The sequence below is a fragment of the Coturnix japonica genome, chromosome 3, assembly GCF_054131305.1.
Source record: "Coturnix japonica strain WE chromosome 3, WE-NBRP24, whole genome shotgun sequence".
In the NCBI taxonomy this organism is placed as follows: Eukaryota; Metazoa; Chordata; class Aves; order Galliformes; family Phasianidae; genus Coturnix; species Coturnix japonica.
Genome location: NC_140665.1, coordinates 99,025,939 through 99,039,683, shown reverse-complemented (window position 1 = coordinate 99,039,683; position 13,745 = coordinate 99,025,939). Strand labels below are relative to the sequence as shown.

The window sequence follows — 13,745 nt, the reverse complement described above, 5'->3', positions numbered from 1 at the left end:
GTAATTGGCAACTGTTTGGCAGCCCAGCTGATTCCAGGGTCCTTGGGGCTGGAGGCACCCTTGGGTCCCTCTGACCCCCCTGCTACCCCAGCAGGGGCATGCAGAGCAGTGCAGGGTGCCCAGCAGCACAGCTGGGGGTTGGGGAGATCCCCAAAGAGGGATGCTCCAAATGACCACCAGCTTCAGGGTTGCATGACCTTTAGGCAATCATCATTTTGGTGAGCTCATTTTTAGCTTTTCTCCAGTGTCCTCTGATCTGAGCAGGTGGCTGAGAAATGCCCTGTATACCAGAGATGGGAAAGGTCCATGAAGCAAAGAGCAGAAGGAACCTTGAAGCAGTGCGTCTCCCACTTGATTCCTTGTGACAGCAGGAAGCTGGGAAACTAGAAAATAATGTGCTGAAGCTAGCAAGCTAATTGACATTGTATTTTCCTGCTGCAGCTGAAATGGAGTGGATGAGATGGGAAGGACATACCTAGAGGGCTTCCAGACCTGCTCATAGTGACCATGCCTCACTGGTTTGTACAGCCATCTGATCTCTGCTAACCATACAGCTTCTTAAATACAAACTGTCAGCCAATTTTGTTCCAGTGGCGACCCATTCCTGTTGTGTGAACACCTTCACGTGCACATCAGAGGGAGGACTAGTGTGTGTTATTACATTGGTGGCAGCAGCTTCTGTTGTAGACTGGTCCAACCAAAGCTGCTTTTCGGGAATTGCTGGTTTGTATTTCTGGTGAGTGCTGGTTTCTGTAGGTAGGTCACACTGCACAGAGCTGGATGCTGTGAAGGGAGGTGCCCAGTGCCAGACTGAGAGGCAACGAGCTCAAACTGCTGGACGTGAATTCCCATGAGATAAGAAAAATGCCATTCTTGAGGTGATAGGCCACTAGAGCAGGGCCAGAGGCTTCTCCTTTCTCAGAGCTGCCCAGAGGGGGCTGGACAAAGCCCTGGTGTTGGCTCAAGCTGGAGGCTGGGCTCTGATATCCTAAAGTTCCTCCCATCCCGGTTGCTCAATTTCTGGTTCCCAGCCTGATGCCCTGGAGGTGAAGTGGTTTTTGGCTTCTGTGCCTCCTGTAAGATTGAGTCATTGCAGTGCGTCAGAGGCTTCCTAGGCTTTATGGAAAGTCTGGAGTTAAGGGCTGCTGCTTCTTTGTGCAACTGGGGACACAGTGCTCCAAATGTTAGTACAGACAGCTCTCGTTTTTGCTCCCTTTCAGTGTGCAGGTCTAGAGCTGGCTTGGATGGCTTTGTAATAACTGAAACCTGACAAACTTCCAGTTACTTCACAAATTCTTTATTCCACGCTTTATTTGAATTTAATCTTCAAATGAGCTGAAACATATTGAGTCTACGTAGTATAGATGTGATAGTATTGAGTGCGTAGTGGGGGAAAGGACAAGAGCTTGTGCACGCTGTGCTTTGGAACCATCAGGGTTGAGTTACTCTCTCTACTGTTCCCTGTTAATTACTTCTGTTCTGATAGAAGATTGAGATTCTGAAATATCCATTAGGGTTTTACTTGACCCATTGGGGTTACTGCATGCAGGACTTCTTACTCTCAGTTGGAACTGGGGGGATCTTTTCCAATGGGAAAGGGTTATTTGCTGGAGGAAGGTGCCCTTCGAGACACACTGACAGGCTCATCTTAAGTGTGGGATTCTTCAGCTTTCTTCCATCCATTACTATATAAGCTCAAAGGGAAGACTGGCAGAAACAGAGCAATAAATGCTGATAAAGGAAATTCTTGTGGTTTTTCGTTTAAAAAGTTGGATTTGGCTTTTTCTGGAGGAAATAACCAACTATCAGCTTTTATTTTTTAACCGGAGGTCACCAGAACATTACATTCTGTGTCCATGTCTCTTCAGCAAAGGGGGGATTCGTATGATGTCCCAGCTGTAAAGCACAGGCTGAAGCTGTTTAGGGCAGTGTGAAGGCTGTGGCTCTCAGGGAGCTTTGGTGCTATGTGTGGGGCTAAAGCAGGTTCCTTAGAGCAGGTCACACAGGGAAGCATCCAGGTGGGTTTTGAGTATCTCCACAGAAGGAGACCTCACCATCTCTCAGGGCAGCTTCTTTCAGTGCATTGCTGCTCTGCCACCCTCACAGTTAAAGGGATTCTTTCTCATGCTTATACAGAGCTCGAGTTCCAGTTTGTGCCTGTTGCCCATTGTCCTGTTGCTGAGCACTACCAGAAAGAGCCCCATCCTCTTGACCCCCACCCTTCAGATACTGATGATCAGATCCCCTCTCCCTTTCTCTTCCCCAGGCTGAACAGCCCCATGGCTCCCATCCTCTCCCCATCAAGAGATGCTCCAGCCCCTCACCATCACTGCATCCCTCTGCTGGGCTCCAGCAGTTCCCTGTTCTCCTTGAACTGGGAAGCCCAGCACTGGGCTCCATGCTCCAGATGTGGCCTCTCCATGGTGGAGCAGAGGGGAGGAGCAACTCCCTCGCCCTGCTGGCTGTGCTCTATGCAATGCACCCCAGGGTTCTATCAGCCTCCTTGGCCATTAAGGGCACGTAGTCAACCTTTGGTCAACTATTAGTCAGTCAGGGCACCCAGGTCCTTCTCTGTAGAGCTCCTCTCCAGCAGCTCAGCCCCTGACCTGTACTAGTGCACGCAGTTATTTCTCCCCAGCTCTGCTGTGTGACTCTGTTTGTAGCAGTTGTTTTGATAAAGGTATCAAATCCCTGAGTAACCACATCTTCCACTTTGCTATTCCTGCAGTCTCAGGAGGAGAGTTCTTGTTGTTTCCTTAAAATTACATGCACTTTCCCATGATGGCATATATTCCCTTGTGCAAGGGGGGACGTGGGGTGTAACTTTATAGCACAAGAAGCTTCTGGCTAAACCTACTCCTACCAAAGAAAAGCCCTCCAAAGCCAATATCTCTTGCTAGAAGATATCTTCTTGGTAGAAGATAAATTGAGAAGCCCAACAGATGCACCATGTTCCGTTCTCTGCTCGTGTTGATGATATAACCTGGTCTTATTATTACTGCAGATCTGCCCTAAACGTTTTCAATAGAAATCAATACCAATTGTTTCTGGTGGATGGGGAGGGAGGGTTCATGTTGATGATTAGAAATTGTTTTGCTGAAGTTTTTAAAGGGGTGTTTCTCTCCTTTTTTTGGGTTGCACTCCAATTCCAGAAGGTAAGAACCTCTGCTGATTGTTGTGAAGCTGTTCTGTATTAACGCAAGCTGCACAAGCCTTAATTGAAGAGCCCTGCTTGTTTTATGCAGGCCTAGAAACAAAGTTGTTGCACTAACCTGCCTTCCCTGTATGCTGTTTGAGTATAACACAGACATGAAGCCTGCTTGCAGGTTGTGGAAGTGTCAGGCTAATGGCACAGAATGCTCAGTGTCTCACCGAATTAACATTGCTGTGCAGTCTTGGGTTTGCACTTGGTTTGCATGAAGGCTTTGTGCATCTTTGTCTGTGCATCGAATCCGCTTTATCCATAGAATGAGCTGCTTCTGATACTCAAATTTGTTTTAACGTGCTTTGAGTTGGTGCTGTGGCATCTGCTTACCGTGCCTCCCTGCTCTGATGCTTGATCTGAATCTATTGGGTTTTAAAGCCTGTTTTAATTTGCTAATGAACTGAAAGCTTTTTGTATGAATGTCTGATAAGGGAACGTGTATGTGCAAATGTTCTTACCAAAGAAAAGGTCATTTTGACTCATGAGCTGGCACAGGTTACCCAGAGAGGTGGTGGATGCCCCATTCCTGCAGACACCCAAAGTCAGGCTGGATGGTGCTCTGAGCATCTGATGGAGCTGTAGTTGTCCACTATGGGGACATGTCTCCCTTCATTGCAGGGAGCTGGTCTAGGTGGCCTTTAAAGGTTCCTTCCAACTCAATTGTATGATTCTGAAGGCTGAATCCTGCTTTGAGGCCTGTGAAGTACCTTGGATGTTACCAGGACCTCATAGTCAGTGGTGCCCAACCAACCACAGCCCCATATGGCAGCAGTACAGGTACCTATCTTTCCTTTCAAGTGCTTCTAACTGCTGGTTCTGTGGTGCAGCAATGGGAACGAGTGGTAATGGCCTTAAGCTGTGTCATTGTGCTGGAAATGTGTTTTCCAGGTAGGAGGTTTGGGTTTTTCAGTAGGGTCTGGGTCTGCTGGTGTGAGACCTGAGCAGGGCTGTTAAACAATGGAACTAAATAGGCAGGGGATCATGGAATCATAGAACCCATCACCACTATTACACATCTCTCAGTGCCATGTTTCCATGTCTCAAACACCTCCATGGATGGTGACCCCACCACCTCCCTGGGCAGCTGTGCCGCTGCATCACTGCTCTTTTAGAGAAGAAATGTGTCCTAATATCCAACCTGAACCTCCCCATGTGCAACTTGAGGCCATCACACCTCATTCTATCACTATCCATCTATCACAGGCTGGTTTCACCACTGCTCATTGTGGCTGATTCAAGTCATATCAGTGGCAGTACCCATTGGGGCTGTGCTCTGTGCATGCTTGGTCGTTGGGTGAGTGGTTGTGAAGATTAATTCTGTCCATCCAAATACAAAAATTAATCCTGTGCTTCTGTTTTCAGTGGGACTTCTCCTCTCGCATGCCTCAATGCTATGTTACATACAAACTCCCGAGGGGAAGAGGGAATTTTCTACAAGGTCCCAGGGCGGATGGGAGTGTACACTCTGAAGGTAAGTTTCTCAGCTGGGCTTCAAGTGCTCAGTGGCTTTTGTACCTTCACAGGTATTTTCATAGAATCACAAGGTTGGAAAGGACCTACAAGATCATCAAGTCCAACTGTCCTCCCTTTACTGTACCTACAGCAAACCACTAAGCCATATCTTGGAGCTCCTCATCAAGACGCCTCTTGAGCACTGCCAGGGATGGTGACTCCACCACCTCCCTGTGCAGCCATTCCAGTGCCTGACCACTCTCTGAGGGAAAAAAGTTCCTTCTTATGTCCAGTCTAACCCTCCTCTGATACAACTTGTGGCCATTTCCTCAGATTCTGTTTGTTGCCTGGCAGAAGTGGCCAAGCTCCTCCTCATCACAACCTCCCTTCAGGAAGTTATAGAGAGCAATGAGGTCTCCCCTGAGCCTCCTCTTCTCCAGGCTGAACAATCCCAGCTCCCTGAGCTGCTCCTCATAAGACTTGTGCTCCAGACCCCTCACCAGTTTTGTTGCCCTTCTCTGGACATGTTCCAGGGCCTCAATGTCTTTCTTATAGTGAGGAACCCAAAGCAGAGAGGTACCTTCTGAGGTAATATTTGTCTTAACCTGTAATATTTGAATCATTAAAGTTGGAAAAGGTCTCTAAGATTGTGTAGTCCAACCTATCACCACCGAGCCCACTAAACCATGTCCTTAAGTGCCTCATCTTCTTGGAAATTCAGACCAAGGCAAATGAGTTGAACCCTTCTGTTCCTCCATTTTCCCATCTTATAAGTGATAGGATGGAATACAAGTAATGAAGTTAGTGCTGGAGCATCCTGGTTTTCCCCCAGATGGTGGCTGGAGCCTTTTGGTGATTGGCACTGCCCTGTACCTCTGTCCATTTGGCTCGTGTCCCCATGTGCTCATATTTATCGCTTCCCCTGTACTTATTATCCCCTTCACAGCAGAAAGGCCCACAACTGGATTTCCTGTTCACCAGTAGGCTAAAAGATTCCAGTCTGTAGGAATATTTCTAAGCTGATGTTTGGAGAAGTCCAGCAAGCTCCATTTTTACCACAGGTGATAAAAACAGAACACATCGTCTTGCAGAAGTATTTATAGGAGTGTTAGTTGGAAGACCAGATTGTATTTGATTATTCCATATGGTTCACTAAATGGGGGAAGCTTTATTATTGAAAGAAGAACAGTTATAATGAGAAGGTGTTTCTATAGTGTAGAGTGAAGTTCTGCTTTGAAAACAGTGTGCAATAGGGAGAGGTGAAGGTGCCTAGAGGAGTTTATGTTAATAAAGGCCACGCATTGACATCTTGCTTGGAGCACAAATGTGATGGAGAGCAGCTGAGGGAGCTGGGATTGTTGTTTCTAGAGCAGAGGAGGCTCAAGGGGGACCTCATCACTCCCTACAACTACTCCTGAAAGGAGGTTATAGCAAGGTGGGGGCTGGCCTCTTCTCCCAGATAACAGTGAGAAGGATGAGAAGTGTTGGCCTCAAGTTGCACATGGGGAAATTCAGGTTGAATTCTAGGAAACATCTCTCCTTCCAAAGGGTGGTGAAGCATTAGAACAGGCTGCCCAGGGAGATGGTGGGGTCACCATCCCGGGAGGTGTTCAGGGATCATGGCGATGTGGCACTGAGGGATGTGATCAGTGGGCATGGGGGGGTGGGTTTGCAGTTGGACTAAACAGTCTTTTCCAGCTTTAATGATTCTGTGATGTTTTGAGCACCGAAATGTACTCTTCACCAGCTTAAGAGACACTTGGTATAAATAGATTTTTTCCATGCTTCTCGTTATGCTTTCTCTTCCCTTGTGACTTGCAAGTAATTCTCTCTGTGCAGTCAGAAGAACTGCGTTTGTGCAGTGAAGGATGAAAATATTCAATATCCAACCCAGTTAATAGTCAACTCGCTGGTGGAAAAAGGTCTGGCATCATTGAAATTGGTGGCACTGGTGTCATCTGAATTACATTTTGGACCTATAAGCAAAGACCAATCACAGCTGTACCTTCCAAGTAAGGGTGGTGTGTGAATTGCCTCCAGGAGAAGGGAGAGATGCTGTGACTTCTTCCAACTATGCTTGGGATGTTGAGCATCCAGTGTCCAGCTGATGGCTGACAAAAGGATGCTGGCACACCAATGCACACACACCCCTAATTTGTGCAGCTTGGACTGTAATCGAATGAAGCTGCAGCTGTGTATCTAAGAATACAGAGCTGTCATTCCAGCAGAATTCTTCCTTGCAGCAGTCGAGGCGTTGTTGCTAATTAGCGCTAATATGGCAATGTAGGTTATAATCTGAGTGGTGGTGATCGCTAGAGGGCAGCCTGGGTTTAGATGTGGACAGGCAGCAAGGGCTGGCTGTTATCAGCCTGAAATGCTGTGTGTGGGAATGGTGGACCTGCAGGTGCCTTACAGTGTGCTGCAGTGCACTGCAGTTCACTGTGGGGTGTTACAGTGTGTTACAGATGGTGACTGGGGATAGACGACTATAGTGGGTATGTAGGGAGGGAGGTGTGAGATGGTGACAGGGAAGTGCAAGAGCCACCCCAGAGGGCATGTGTTTTATGTGGGCCAGCAGAAAGCACTGGAAGGCCTGAAGCTGATCTATTCTGACATGTCTCTGCTGCATAAAAAGTCAATGACAGGCACTGTTTAAACGAAGGAAACTGCAACTTAAAAATATTAAGTGAGGAATTTCTCACTGAATGGGTTTACTGACCTGTTGGCTCCATTTGCAGAAGGACGTTCCGGATGGGCTGAAGGAGCTCTCAGATGGCTCGGAGGAAAGCAGCGATGCACAGTCTGACTCGCAGAGCTCTGAGAACAGCAGCAGCAGCAGCAGCAGCGATGGGTGCACGAACAAGGATGGGAAGAAAAGCAGATGGAAAAGGAAAGGTAATTTTCCTGTTCAGGAGAGATGGTAACACAGGTTGCCATATAGAGACAGGGCATTACAGGAGCCTGAAGTATCATTTACAGTTTATGCTCCTGACTTGAACTTACCCAGGTTGGAAAAGACCTTGAAGATCATCAAGTCCAACCGCAGCCTAACCATAGTACTTTAACAACCCTCTGCTAAATCATATCCCTGAGCACTACAACATCTCTGGTGTTGTGGGGGAACAAGCCGAGGAAATAATACATTCCACTCCCTTTTCAATCCTGGTATCTTGACACGGTGTCTGGCTGGATGCTGTCAGTGGTTGCGTCATGTCTTAGTAATACATTGCAGTTCCCTTTGCCCACGTCTAGTTCCAGAACCTATTCATTTGATCGGTGTCTGAACCTTCGTTCCTCCTTCAGAATTCTGGTCAAGTATCTGTTGAAATGTTGAATTAATTAAAAGTCGTAATAGAATTTGAGGTTGCAATGTTTACTATGAATCCTTTGCTCTTTTAAGCAGAGGCTGCACCTTTCTCTTGTGGGTATTCCTGCGTCTTTCAGCACAGCTGCTGCTGGTACAGTTTTACCCTTTAATGTGATCCTTTCCTTTTCTACTCAGTCATGCACAGAATTTCCTGGCTGACATGCAACAAAATTAAAAGCTTATTTCCATTGCAGCGGTGGAGGCGCATAAGCAGCTTTCTTGGCACTACTAGAGCCGTGCAACGGAGCATTTGGATCGGCTGGGGTTGTGTGGACCCCACTGTGTGTGGGGTTTTCTGTGTAGTGCAAGTAAACTAACCCAGAAGAACTTGTTAGGTAGAATTATGAGCATTTAGAACGTCACAAAATAGGTGTTGTTAAAGGTTTAGGCGACTTGACTCCAAATTAATCCTTTGAAAGGAAAAGTATAAGTAGCCAGGCTGAAATACTTAGGAAGAAGGAAGGGAATCTGTAAGCTGAGAGGGATGGCAAAAGTTACCCGGAGCTGAGAAGCAGAAGATTTCAAGTTAGCAATTCCAGTACTAATAAACAAAGGGAATATTGCACTTCTTTTGTGGCCAGGTAATGATTATTCTTCTTTCTAGGAATCACGGTGCTTAAATGCACTCAAAGCCAACAACTTCATGATTAAAAGCGTGGCTATGGTCAGTGGTGTCGCTGCCAGGTATTTTCCTTCTGTTCCCCTGAGGTTTGTTTTCCTTTGTTTGAGCAGCTCTTAATTGTTAATGAACCCACCTCTTAGTGTCACACAAAGGCATTCGCGGGTTCTGAGCGGAAATGGTGTTTTCCTTGAGCTTCCCTTTAAGAAAATCTCTGTACAGCACCGTGCTGCAACAGGGATGGCATTTCTATGCAATGAATTGTTGGGGCTGCAGATGTGTGGAACTGCTACCGGGCCCTGCAGAGCTGTGTGCAGCCTGAGTTATCCCTCATTTCATTGCCTCTTCCCGTGGTGCTCTGAGCTCCTTTTGCAGTTTTTTGCAGTTCAGTCTGTGCTTCAAAGGAACTCTTTATACCAACAAACTGCCTGTGCCCAGTTTTCATTTGGTGTACGTTGAATGGTGTGGGTTGAACGTGCTTCCTCAGGCACCCTGCAATAATCTCTTTCACCCTGGTGCTAAACCAGACGAGTCACATTTGATAAGCATTCCTTCCAGGAATCTATTATGGTTAATATAAGCCATGTCTTTGCCATTGGCTTTGACTTTGTCCTTTTAGATGCGCTGCTTGTGTTTTAATAAACACAAAAACCTGTACTTTGCTTAACCAGAAGTCAGAAACTCCATGCAAAAATAGCATTTTTTCAAGCTGATGTTACACAAAAGAACACTTAAAGCCATAAACAAGTTCCCTGGTACTTTCTTCTTTCAAAGGTTTTATTATGAGAGTGCAGGCTCTTAGTAAGCTCCCTCTTATGGCACAGTGTGAAAACAGATTTGTATTGCCTGGCCACATGTTATATTCCTTCTACACAAGGACAAATTAAACCATCCTGACAAATTTACCTTTTTTGATGCCTTTTTGTGCTGCTGTGTCAGCGATAAGCAGTAGGAAGTCAGCAACCACAGTGGGGGCCTCCCCTGAGCACTGGTGACCTCTGTACCTTTTGTTTTGCAGGGTGTGTTTGCTTTCTCTGTGATCTTCCTCTCTCTCATCTCATTACCACTGAGCAGCCCTACTCCTTTGGATGCATCCTTGATACTCTGCAGTTTAGGTTTGGAAATGAGGCTCAGCCCTGGGCAGCCTGGTCTGGTATTAAGTGTGGAGGTTGATGACCCTGCCTGCGGTAGGGGGGGGTTGGAACTTCATGACCCTTGAGGTCCCTTCCAACCCAAACCTTGTGCTCTTGGTGTTGTTTTATCCCATAGCTTTCAGCTCATAGGTTTCACCTACTGCATGAGTCTGAAAGGGTTTCTTTTTGACTTCATTCAGCAAACCCTGCAGTTTAATTGTATTGATATATGCAAGAAATAACTTGCGTTTAATATCCAAGAGATGGAGTGGAAGAATTTCTGCGCAAAAGCAAGTTTTTAGTTGTATTTAGTTTTCTCTGCTTTGAAATAACCCCAAAAAACCATGAAATTCCAATTAGGTTCCCATCCCGTTGTGTTCCACAGCATCAGCTCTGGAACGCAGCACTCCTACACGGCCGCTTCCTGGATGCTTACATCAAACACTTGGAGGACTCCTTCCTGCTTTAAAAAACCAAACTAATAGCCCAAATTCAGACAGGGTGCTCTGCTGGCATTGCCTGGCTGCTGGCTGCTTTATTACCTGCGTGGTAGTTGAGGTATTGTGAGCCATTGGAAGCATCCCAGAACCTCGTTAAGAAGCGATGCTCACGCAGCTTATTGCAAGGGGAGGAGGGGTGTTGTTGGGAGGGCACAGATCTCTGATGGGAGTCAGTGAAGTGAGCGCAAACCGTGGTGGACAGCGAGCAGATGAGGTGTGCTCCCATTATCGCGTTTTGCTCGGAGGCTTCGACTTGAGCTCTCCGAAACCGCGGCTCAGCTTTACGTGCCATCATCTCTTGCTCATATACATATAAAACAGGAAGCACGTTCAGATAACATCAACAGCCACTTCCTTATATGCACAAAAGTAAAGTGGTCTGACAGCAGCGAAAAAAAACCTGACACTTTGATTTTTTAAAGAGGGTAGAAACCTCGCATTTGTAGACCCACATGGGCATTGAGCTGAGCCAATCAGGAGCACGGAGGAAAAAATTTAAAACAACCCTCCTGCATTATTGCCTGTACATCTGTGCATAAGCAGAAGGCTGGAGGAAGCCACGAGATTGCAGATTTTTAAGCAGAAGAAATCATGTTCATGGAGCAGCTCCGTGCAGTTCCACTGGAAGGTAAGGGGGTGCTGCTCCAGCAGGCAGCTGCTGTGCGGCTTTGCACTGTAGGGGATGGAGCAGGGGCTGTTTTGGCTCTGTGACGCTGGGCGGTGAGACACAGATAGCTTTTATTTGGCCCTGATGGGAAACGGTTTCTCATCTGTCGCCTTTTGAGACTGAGAATAAAAGCAGAGCTTTTGGGGGTGCGGCGCTTGTAAAGGGCTGCCACCAAAACACTTTGGTTTCGCATTCTTTTAAATCATCCCGAAACTCAAAGTGTCAATACCTCAGTTCCAGATGCTTTTATCATCTTTTTTGCTATGGTTTTGGGGCAACTTGCCATTTGTTGTTATAATGCACTCCACGAACAAGAAATGCAGTGAGCTCAGTGTTACTGTCCGCGTGCTGCACCTCATTTGTATGTCTGGGGCTGTTTCTGAGCTCCACTGTATTAATGTAGCCTGTGCTTATGGAGTCTGGAAATAAAACATGTGCAACTAAGTCTTGTTTCTACAACCAGCTGCAAAACTTCAGCTGACTTAAGTGCAACTTGAGCAGTGCAAAGACCTGGCTGGTGCAAATAGAATCACAGGATGGCTTGGGTTGGAAAGGACCTTAAGGGGTCATGTGGTTCTAACCCCAAATAAAGCTATCTCATTGCACTGCAGATCTGCCCAGACTTCATTCGTGACTTATATTAGTTAAAAAGGAGCATTCAACATTGGATTTTCCTGTAATTTCTGCCATGCTGGATGCTCCTGGTGTTCCACTTTCTACTCAAAGTCATCCTGATGGAGAAGGAGGAGGATTTTGTGTAGCTTCTTTGTGTCACCTTCTGAGTGACACCTTCTGCCACCAGCCCACAACAAATGCAGAGGAAAAAGTAAAACAAAAAATAGAGAATTCAAAAGAGCTGTGTTGGGTTATGTCATTTAGTTTCTTCCTGTTAAAGGTTTGGTTGAAATATCTCAGCTATTCTGAATGCAGCCAGTTCCTGTTTGTGCTCGTGACTCAGGAGGAAGCTGTTTCCCAAGTGTCACATACAGTGTAGCAAGAGACCTGCAGCACCAAAAATGTCCCTTTTCCCTATTTATAAGGTTGGGGTATCCTCTGCTTTATGCCATGCTATGCACACAACGAGCTGTAAAACATCCAAGGCTCATTCTCCAGCAGTTTTATTTCTGTAGATGTTGTGGTCACGGGAGCTATTGGCAGAGATCTCAAGCAGCTTGATCTCTGTGCTTGGTGGGTATTCAGGCGCACGGGAAGATGGGTTATGAATTGAAGCTTTACAGCAGAGGATTTTGTGCGTGAGTTTGGCATGGATTTGACGTGAGGAGCACATTGCAGCACTCATAGCAAGGGGGAACTGAAAACTGCTGCATGCAGCTGCTCGAGGCGAGCGGTGACATTGCTCCTTGCTGAGCTCTGAGCCCTGGTGCCCAGATACGCTCTGCCTGCACTCAAATGGTTTCCCTCAGCTAAAGACCAAACCAATCTGTTGCATGTGTGGTTGTTGAGAGCCATTGGAAATTGATGTATTGTTCCATTTCATCCAGACCTTGTACCTCTACTGTGTTGCAATCTGAGCTATTTTTCTGCTGTGCAGGAAGGGGCTGTGTGGGTGGTGGCACAGCACTCATTCAATCAGTCTCCAGCTGACAAGAGGCAAATACAGGTTTTCAGGGAAAGCCCATTCGAAACTATAGGGTGTGGGCTGCTGCCTGTGCTACAAACAACAGGAATGCTTGTGTTTTAAAGGATCTGTATGAAATTTAAGATGCAATGGCCTTAAATTGCAAGGCTCAGGTTGGATGTTAGGAACAAGTTCTGTTCTGAAAGAGCAGTGATGTAGTGGTGGGGTCACCATCCATAGAGGTATTCAAGGAACATGGGGGTGTAGCACTGGGGGACGTGGGCATGGTGGGTGGGTTGGGGTTGGTCATGGGGGTCGTAGATGTCTTTTCGAACCCGAATGATTCTGTGAGTGAGCACAGTGGTAATGGGTTGACGACTTGATCATCAAGGTCTTTTGAACATGAACAGTACTGTGATATATGGAATTCCTTCCCCATTATATTCTAGAGGTTTGATTTACATGTATGTGAAGCTGTTTCTGAATATAGTCTGACCTTCCCATTTCATCAGTGTGATGGGTTCCTCCTTTAACCTCTGTGTGCATCTGTGTTTTTCCTTATGCCTTTAAGCTAAGGCTTGCTGTTCTACATTGAATCAATACTGAACCACGTGTGCTGTGATACTGAGGTTGTGTGTTTTCCATGTCTGCATGCAAAACATGCTTTGCTTAAATAGGGTTTTTTGAAGGCAGAAGTCGTAATCCTCAGCAGCAGCAGTCTGATGGCTCGTGCTTGTTGTATGTGCAATACACCCTGATGCATAAACAGCTGATAACTCAGAATAAAAACGCACCTGTGCTGCGGATGCTTTTAGCGCCTCTTCTCCTTGCACTCATCCTAACAAGGTCCATAGTGGTATTTTCTCTGTGGTTCTGGTGGCAGGCACTGAAGTGGCAGTGCTGGTAGTTCAGGTGACCTTTTTAAGACTTGATTTTACTTGCCAAACATTATTTTTGGGGCTTGGTTTCTCCATTTTCGGTGTCTGTCTGGGAAACGGGGAGTATCTTTTAATAGCAGCAAAATCACTTCAGCTGCTGCTGAGAATGTAGTATAGGGAAATTGATTTTCTGTCCACTTAAAAGCCCTGAGTTTACAATGTAATACACTGCCCAGGCAGTGCCTCAGCCCAGGACTTCACATTCCTGCTGTAAATGCAGAACGATTTTCCATTTCCATGACATTACACCTGCATTTTTAAGCTGGTTTGCAGAAAGAAGCAGTG

General features: G+C 46.4%; 1 protein-coding gene across 3 annotated transcripts in view; it reads left to right on the top strand.

Annotated features, from left to right (window-relative positions):
* ASXL2 (ASXL transcriptional regulator 2) overlaps positions 1–13,745 on the top strand; it is a 62,038-nt gene that overhangs the window by 18,479 nt on the left and 29,814 nt on the right. For 2 of the 3 annotated variants that reach the window (XM_085544065.1, XM_015859723.3), the window contains exons 3-4: positions 4,568–4,676; positions 7,396–7,552. In XM_085544065.1, coding sequence (XP_085400191.1) covers positions 4,568–4,676; positions 7,396–7,552 — 266 coding nt within the window. Of the gene's footprint in view, positions 1–4,567; positions 4,677–7,395; positions 7,553–10,782; positions 10,905–13,745 lie in introns of those variants that run through there. The other variant, XM_032443421.2, reaches the window with a different exon arrangement.